This window comes from Corylus avellana, chromosome ca4, assembly GCF_901000735.1.
Source record: "Corylus avellana chromosome ca4, CavTom2PMs-1.0".
NCBI classification, from domain to species: domain Eukaryota; kingdom Viridiplantae; phylum Streptophyta; class Magnoliopsida; order Fagales; family Betulaceae; genus Corylus; species Corylus avellana.
Genome location: NC_081544.1, coordinates 9922760 through 9932419, shown reverse-complemented (window position 1 = coordinate 9932419; position 9660 = coordinate 9922760). Strand labels below are relative to the sequence as shown.

Below are 9660 nucleotides of genomic sequence, written 5' to 3'. Positions count from 1 at the left end.
CATCGAGTGGCGGCTGCTACACCGTCTTTGAGGAGTGGAGGCTGAAGGAAATAAAACATAATCTTTGGATTTTCTCTCAATCCCATAATCCTCTCCTCAATTAGAATCCCTTGATTAGAATCCCATGATTGTCTGCCTATCAATTGTACAGATTTCCTTAAGATCTTTTGTATTAATTCTAATATTGTAATCTATTTATAAATAATGGAATATACAACACACCCAACATGGGTTTTTAGTCTTTACTCTTCTATTTCCTCTACATGGTATCAGAGCGTGAACAACCAACGTCACCTCTTTGATTTACACCCACTGTCTCTTTGTAACCTTTCTTCAAACACCTGGTCCTCATTCCTTCCCCTTTGCATAGAGACACATTGTCTCAACCAAATCAGCCTTCTCTCGAGTAGACAGTGAGCCCAACAAATTCAAACCATCATTCTCCACAAGGATCAACCGTGTCCTCTGGTTTTGCTTCAACTTCTTCTGCTTCCTCTACCCTTTCCATCTCCTTTAATATTTCATACCTCTTCAACACCCCTAGGGATCGAAGCACCTATTTGTCTTGGAAATCACAATTTGAAGACATCCTTGAGCTTCATGCCCTCAAGGACGTTGTTTCTATGGACCGCACTCCTCCATCCTCTAAGCTTCTTGATGGAAACCCCAATCCAGAATCCTCTAAGCCTGGGCTCTCTTAGACAAACGACTATCTCCTCTGTCCAAAATTCATCTCCGCACATTGCACGATCAGATTCGCACCCTCAAAAAGGAGAAAGAAAAATCAGTTGGGTATTTCTTACTACATGCCAAATCCATTGTCGATTCCCTTGTTGCCGTAGGATCCCCAATCTCTGACACAGAACTTATTTAGTCCATAATTGATGATCTAGGTCATGAATACAAAGAGTTTACAACTGCTCTCCATCTTCGTCCTGCAGTCTCATTTGATGATTTTTATGATTTACTTCTTCAAGAAGAACATCTTCTTAAGTGGATGTCTACTCTCTCTCTCTTTATCTCAATTGGGACTACTCTTGCTACTGCCTGCACCCATCGAAATCAGCAACTCCCCAACAATAGACAACAACACTATTTTGATCACAAAGGTCGGGGATGCGGTCGTGGAAGGGGTCGAGGACATCATTTTTCTGACAATTGTTGCTCAGCTCCTCAACCAGATAATCGGCCACCTCTGCTTCCAACACCACCATATCTTCCCCCCATCAATTTTTCTCCCAATTGCAAAATATGTAATCAAGCAGGACATATAGCCCGAGTCTGTCCAGAACGTGGCAATTTTGCCTATACTACTGAAGCTACTATAACACCCGCCTCTACCCCTGATCTTGTTGATCCAAACTGGTGATTGGACTCTGGAGCAACTCATCATATGACATCATCTCCCAACAATCTCTCCAATGTTCAACCATACTCAGGTACGGACTCCATTGTAGTTGGAAATGGCTCACAGTTATCTATATCTCACATTGGTTAAACAACTATTTCTACTCTGGCTAAGGATTTGTCTCTTGATGGTGTTTTATGTGTTCCTGCTATTAAGAAAAATCTTATATCAATTCGTCGCTTTGCTCGTGACAATGATTGTTACTTTGAGATGGATTCTGATGGTTTTTGTGTGAAGGACAAGAAGACCGGGAAAATTCTTCTTATTGGCAGTAGCTCAGCAGGATTATATCACGTCCATCTCACTCCTCGCCTCCATGGTCTCTTGGCTCTTTATTGTGTGTTGGATCATGGATCAGCCATACTAAGCCCAGTAAAATAATCATTTGGCCCACAATACAAGCTTGGTTATTTACACCTGTTTACCGAACTTAAGCTCGGTAATCTTATACCCACCTCAGTTCGGTATGCAACACTAAGTTCAAAGGCTTGGTAAACCGAGTCTAACATATACTCCCGAAGGTTACCCTCGGGAGGCTTGATTCGCTTATGTGGCATTCTCTTACTATTCATCAACACAATACATGACATGTGGATCCTCTGTAGGACCACAATGCCAGATAAGTAGCTACTATCTGATGCCTATAAAAGGAGGTCTCATCTCAGGTTTTGGTAACTTCTCTTTTTCCTTAATCGGATATTCTATATTCTTTTCATCACATCTATCATCCTCAAAGTTATATTTCTCCTAAACACAGTGACTGATTTAGGCATCAGAGCTATTCTCTGCCGGCAACACCGGCAGCTTTGATCATTTTCTTACTATTTTGTAGTTAGGTGATTCTTTGGACATCACAACATTCACAGGGTTCATCTTACGTCATCATTCAGAAAACTATGTTTAAACAGTTTAGCGTCGTTTGTGGGAACTCGATTTTTATCGGTTCTTACTAATTTCAAAAATTATGATATGGTGAATACATCCCCACACCTTGTTCCAAATGTTCAAACTAATGTTCCTGGAATATCACATGATCCAAATGCTCAAACAGCTTTACTAGTATGTTTTATGAGGCGAATTGCTGAATCAATTGAAGCTATGAAGAAACAAAATGAAGATATTGTTTCTAGGTTACTTCCTAGTTCCTAGAAAAGATCCAGTACATGAAGAGAGGCATGAAGAAGTATTTAAGGAACCACAACCACCAATCTGACAGCAATCAATTCGGCAAGATGCTGAAAGTTCAGTACATGGAAGTCATAATACTGTCCGAACAAAAGAAAACTCTCACCAATAGAGGTCTTGTAATATACATCTTGGTGGCAAGTCTCATCATGGTGAATCCAATTATGTTAAATCTCATCATAGTCATTCACATCATGTAAAGCCTGTGGAGGTTGTTGTAAATAAAGATGTTCAAGATTTTAAAGAAAAATATGAAAAATGGCTTTTTTAATTGAAAATGGTGAAAATCGGTCTGTGACCAAGGATCTTATGCAGTATATTAATCTACCTTTTATTGATCGGTTGATGAGATTTCCTCTTCCTGATAAGTTTAAGGTTCCTCGAGTTGATAAATATGATGGAAGTGGAGATCCTTCCGATCATATGGAGAGTTTCCGAGCTCATATCATTCTTCATGACACTCCTGACGAAATTGCTTGCCAAGCTTTTCCTTTGACTCTGAAAGGGATTGCTAAAGAATGGTTTGGAGGCTCAAGTCCTAAGTCTGTTGATAATTTTCATTCTCTCGGACGACAATTTCTGGGTCAATTCCTTGCAATCCGGAAAAGGAAGAAAAGTCCAGCATACTTATTATCTCTCACACTAGGAAAAACCGAATCTTTAAAAGATTATATGTTGCGGTTTAATTGGGAGAAGTTCACAGTGGAAAGTCCAAATGAGCAGATAGTTCTTTCAGCTTTGATGCATGGAATAAAAACTGATGGGCCATTGATGGCTGAATTAGCTTGGAAACCGACTTTGGGAACTCTTCGGCAATTTATGAATAAAGCTGAAGAATTTATCAATCAAGAAGAAACTATTTCAGCTTTGATGAAGTCCAAAACCGAAGGGGGTAAGCCTATTTCTGACTCTTCTAAAGCAACACCGAGGACTTCTATTGACAAGAAGAAGAAAGATTAGCAAAATTTTAAAAATCCAGAAAAAAGGATTGAGCTTCCACACAGACAGAATCAACAACAGTATGTAGGATTGACACCATTGAATACAACTGTTTACAAGGTGCTCATGGAAGTGAGGAAAGATCCGAAATTCAAATGGCCAGGAAGAATGAAGGCTCTTCCCCAAAATCACAATACTCAGAAATTTTGTGAATATCATAATGATCATGGGCATTATACCGAGAATTGTATAAGTCTTCGGTTTGAAATTGAAAAGTTTCTAAGAAATGGGAAGTTATTAAAGTTCCTAGTTGAAGAGAGGGGCAAAGGCAGAAATCCTCAAGACAGTCAGAATCAAAGGTCAGGGCAGAATAATGATAACCTGCATAATCAGAGGCAAAGATGTGATGAGCCGAAGATTTCTGAGAACAATCAACAAAGTTCTTAGAATCAAACTATTGTTGGTGAAATTCAAACGATCTCCGGAGGATTGGCTTCTCGAGGAGAATCTAGTTCGGCAAGGAAAGCTTATGCTAGGAAAGCAAAAATGGAAGAAATCTTCTTTCTGGAAAAACCTTCCAAAATACAAAAACATGATCCAATGATCTTGATGTTTTCAGAAGAAGATGCAAAAGATATTTCAATGCCTCATGATGATGCGTTGGTGATAACTTTAACGGTGGCTAATCATGCTGTTCACCGAATTTTGGTAGACAACGGAAGTTCGGCAGATATCTTGAATTGGATAGTTTTTCAGCAATTGGGTATTGGTCGGGAGAAGATGAAGCCTTTTCTATTGCCATTGATGGGGTTTGCAGGGGAGCATGTTCAACCAATAGGAGTGATTTCTCTTCCAGTTACAGCAGGGATTGCTCATAAACAATCTACTATTATGGTGGATTTTTTAGTAGTTGACCGACCATTAGCTTATAGTGCAATCATTGGTTGTCCAACTTTAAATCAATTAAGAGCTGCAACTTCTACCTATTATTTGAAGATGAAGTTCTCGACGATTGAAGGGGTTGGTGAGGTTAAAGGTGATCAGGTTGTGGCAAGAAGGTGTTATAATACATCTTTGAAAAGATCTTCAGAGTTAGCATTATTGATGATCGGTAATGTGGGTAGTGAAAAGAAGATTCAGTTGAAAAAAGAACCAGCCAAACCGTTGGTTGATATACCGATAGCAGAAGGGAAAGTTGTGAAGACTGGATCTCAATTGACTTCGGAAGTTAGAGAAGTTCTTATTTAGTTTCTTCGAGAAAATTTAGAAGTCTTTGCATGGTCTCATGAAGATATGACTAGGATTGATCCGAAAGATATTGTTCATCAGTTGAATGTCAATCAAGAAGGAAAACCCGTGAAATAGAAGCGAAGAAAGTTTGCTCCTGAAAGAAACATGGCGATTGCCGAAGAGGTAGACAAACTGCTTAAAGCTCGGTTTACTAAAGAAGTATATTATCCCGATTGTTTGGCTAATGTAGTAATGGTCAAAAAATCCAATAGAAAATGGAGGATGTGTGTGGATTTCACTGATCTTAACAAGGCCTATCCAAAAGACAGTTTTCCATTGCCACATATTAGTTCATTGGTTGATTCAACGGCTGGATATGAGTTGCTGAGTTTCATGGATGCATTTTCTGGCTACAATCAAATCTTATGCACCCATTTGATCAAGATAAGACAACATTTATCACTGACCGAGGTTTATATTGTTACAAAGTTATGCTTTCCGGTTTAAAGAATGCTAGTGCTACTTATCAAAGGTTAGTAAACAAAATGTTTCAGGAACAAATTGGGAAGAATATGGAAGTTTATGTCTATGATATGCTGGTCAAAAGTAAGCTGCAGATGAATTATGTGATAGATTTACAAGAAGCATTCATGACATTGAAACGGTACAAAATGAAACTGAATCCTATGAAGTGTGCATTCAGAGTTTCATCTAGGAAGTTTCTCGATTATATGGTATTAAACCGATGAGTTGAAGCCAATCCTGAAAAGATTCAAGCAATGTTAGATATGCAATCTCCGAAAAATACAAAGTAGGTTCAACAGTTAACCGGAAGGATTGCAGCATTAAACAAGTTCATTTCTCGTTCTACTGATAAATGTCTTCCTTTCTTTAAAATTTTAAGAAAAGCATTTGAGTGGTCTGAAGAATGTGAACAAGCATTTGAACAACTCAAGAAGTATCTAGTCAGTCCACCTCTACTCAGCCGAACTTTTCCTGGGGAAACATTATATTTGTATTTAGTTGTATCTCCAATTGCGGTCAGTGCAGCTCTAATTCGGGAAGAAGAAGGAGTTCAGAAACCAGTCTATTTCATCAGCCAAGCATTACGTGGCGCCGAAGAAAGATATGTGCAAATAGAAAAGCTTGCTTTTGCTTTAATAATTGCATCTCGGAAGCTTCGACCATACTTTCAAGCTCATACAATCAATGTACTAACCGAGTATTGTTAAGTGCCAAAATATTCATATTTTTAGCTCTTAACTTACATGTTTTAATCATTTAGTTTTAGTTAATTCATGCTATTTTACGTCCTTTTTATATTTTCTTTGTTTTATAGGTTTTTGGAAGAAAAGAAGCGTTTCTGGAAAAGTTCCAAGCTTAAAGGGAAAATTGGGAAGACCTAGAAGATATGGTTAAGCTTAACCAATCATGGTTAAGTTTAATTAAATAAAGGAAATGATTAATTCGGAATTTCTCACATTGAAGTCAAATCGGATTGGATGAAAAATTGGATTCTGAACATATTTCGGTATTTTGATCATAACTTTCAGCTCAGATATCCGATTGAGGTAATTCAAGCGCCATTGGAAAGCTAACTCAAAATTCTACAATTCATTGTGAAATAGCATTTTCCCAATTCGGAGTGCCGCAATGCCAAAATCACGTTGCAAGATAGGACCGCAATTATGGGCGAATCCTATTCCGATTTGGACTTAGGTTTTCTTTCTCCTAATTGGACTTGGACTTAAAACTCCGAATTTCCTAGGATTACTAGGGCTTCTGGGACTCTCCTAAGCTCTATAAATAGACCCCTAAGCCTCATAATTAAGATTATCCTTAAATCCTTGGAAGAGGCACAACTTGGGGAGAGGAATTTGGAGGCTACTTCTAGGAGCGGTTTCGGTTCTTTCTTTTCATTTTCCTTTTCTTTTATTTTCATTATGTGTAACTAACTTTTAAGAAGGGATAGATTGAAGCCCTAGTTATGTTTATTTAATATTTGTATATTGGCACCTTCGTGATGATCATGTTGTGATATTTAACTTGATTAATTCCTGTTTTCATGAATTCCTCATATGTATGTGATTGGCCATTATATGCATGTGGTATGGACTAGTTAGTTAAATCAATTTGGATGACCGAGTCCTGGGTTTAACATAAGTAACAAAAATAATCCACACCGCGATTCTTGGGTTAATCAACATGGGGAACCGGGAGTAGACACCCATACCCCAGGCCTCGTGTGTTTGTCGATTTCCACAGATTTATGCTTTCTTAAAGAACAACTTAGTAGACACCCATGCTAAATCCTTTAAGAAAGAAAATAATTAGAGTAGACACCCATGCCTAATTTGTTGCTTAGGGAAATCAATAACTTAAGAAGTAGACACCCATACCCTTAGGTTGGCAAACATTAAATATTCATAACATGATTGGATCATTGGCATATTGATATATTAGCTAAGTATAATTAATGGTGGATATCAAAGCCCTACCTTTTTATTATCATCAAATCACAATTCAATCTTTTGTTTGTTTTACTTTTGGAATTTAATTTTAAGCAAAATCTAGCAATCCTCGTGGAAATGACTCCGTATTTGCACACTATGCTACTATGTTGACCTCGTGCACTTGTGGGTAAAACATCCAATTATTTGCCTATTAATTTAGGTAAGTAATTGTGACAAGAAGTATCCATTAAAGAAAGTGCTTCAAAAATTGGATTTATCTGGTCAGTTAGTCAATTGGGCGATTGAACTCAGTGAGTTTGATATACAGTTTGTTTCACGCAATGCTATCAAAGGTCAAGCACTTGCAGATTTTTTGGTAGAATTCACTAATATGCAAGACCTAGAGGTGTGGCCGCAAGAAAAAACATGGGTGATTTATGTGGATGGCTCTTCTACAAAAAAGAATGGTGGAGCTGGAGTAGTGTTGATCACACCAGATGGGAAAGAATTGAAAAGTTATTTGAGATTAGAGTTCAAGACTACTAATAATGAAGCAGAGTATGAAGTAGTCATAGCTGGACTCGATTTAGCCAGAGAGATGGAAGCAGAATTTGTAGAAGTACGCAATGATTCTCAGGTGATTGTTGGCCACATTTGTGGTGAATTTGAGACCAAGGGAAGTAAAATGAAGCTGTATTTATCCAAAGTACAAAATATGCAAAAGTTTTTCCAAAAATTCTGTATTGTTAAAATCCAGTGGGAAGAAAATGTGAAAGCAAACCTTTTAGCTCGGTTGGGTTCAACAACTGATGATGAAGTAGAAGAAATAGATCAACCAATATAAGTTCTACAACAACCTACTATAACCGAGGAGGTTATATTTTAACAATTGAAGTCATACCTTCTTGGGCTGAAGAGATCGTTGGATATTTAGAAAGAAGTGTTCTCTCAAAAGATAAGAAGAAGGCCATGCAATTAAAGAGAAAGGCTGCTCGGTTCACTATACTCAATGGAATTCTTTTTAAACTAGGTTTTATGCTACCTCTTCTTAAGTGTGTTTCTAGAAAAGAAAGTAATTATATTCTTCGGGAAATCCGTGAAGGGATTTGAGGCAGTCATTCGGGAGCACGAATGTTGGCACACAAAGCTGTTTGAGCAGGATTTTTCTGGCCGAGTATGAATCATGATTCCATGCAGATAGTCAAAACTTGTGACAATTGCCAACGTTTTGCTAATATCATTAAGCAACCTCCTGAGGAGCTTAGTTCAATCTCTTGACCTTGGCCATTTTCACAATGGGGGGTGGATATAGAAGGATCGTTACCTCGTGGGAAGGGGGTGTTCGGTTTGCTGTAGTTGCTGTAGATTATTTTACCAAATGGGCAGAGGTTGAAGCTTTGGTGAATATTACAGGAAAGAATATTGAGAAATTTCTGTGGAAAAATATTAGCTACCAATATGGAATTCTACATGCATTTATTACAGATAATGGCAAGCAGTTCGACTGTGATTCATTACGGGACTGGTGTGCTAGATTTCATGTTAGACATTATTTCTCATCTCTAGGACATTCTCAAGCAAATGGGCAATTGGAAGCAACAAACAAAACTATATTCAAACTCCTGAAGAAAAAGCTCGGTGAGCGCAAAGGAAACTGGGCAGAGGATCTTCCAGAGGTTTTATGGGCGTATTGCACCACCAGAAGAACTCCAACTGAGGAAAATCCTTATGCTTTAGCTTTTGGAATCGAGGCTGTCATTCCAACTGAAATCGGGTCAGGAAGTTTTCGTGTAAAAACTTTTCATTCTGAGTTTAACAATGAAGGTCTGAAACTACATCTCGATATGTTGTAAGAAAAATGAGATCAAGCTCAAATAACTATGGCAGCGTATCAATAGAGAATAGCTCGGTATTTTCATCAACGAGTCAGACATCACAGTTTTCAAGTTGGCGATTTGGTCTTGAAAAAAGTAACTATTACAACCAGAGATTCAATTGATGGAAAGTTAGCACCGAACTGGGAAGGACCATACAAAGTGATTGAATGTTCAAGAGCAGGAGCATATCATCTTGCAGATTCAGAAGGCAAACGACTCCAGAGACCATGGAATGCTGAACATCTTAAGAATATTTTGTATAAAAATTATGATTTCAGAGATTCATCTTTTCTTATCCTGCTATTGTAAAATAAGTGTTTTATGAATAAAGAATCTTCTAAAGTTATGATTACACAAAAAACTTAATGTCAATAGCAAACCAGGTGTTCTACTTTACACTCGGAAAATATAGTTGAACAAAGCGCTTTTCGAACTTAACCTTTACACAAAGGTTACCCTTAGTGAAATATAGCATAGTTGCTTTCCTGAGCATAACTCGGAGAAATATAGCCAACACGCTTTCCTAAGGCAAAAGTCCTTAGAAAAATATAGCTGAACCAAGTGCTTT

The 9660-nt window shown here is 37.8% G+C and overlaps 1 protein-coding gene across 1 annotated transcript; it reads left to right on the top strand.

The window, feature by feature from the left end:
• Window positions 1-2851: 2851 nt before the first annotated feature.
• LOC132178030 (uncharacterized) lies at window positions 2852-3553 on the top strand. Its single transcript, XM_059590496.1, has one exon. The coding sequence runs from the start codon at window positions 2852-2854 to the stop codon at window positions 3551-3553; it is 702 nt and encodes a 233-aa protein (XP_059446479.1).
• The last annotated feature ends 6107 nt before the right edge of the window (window positions 3554-9660 follow it).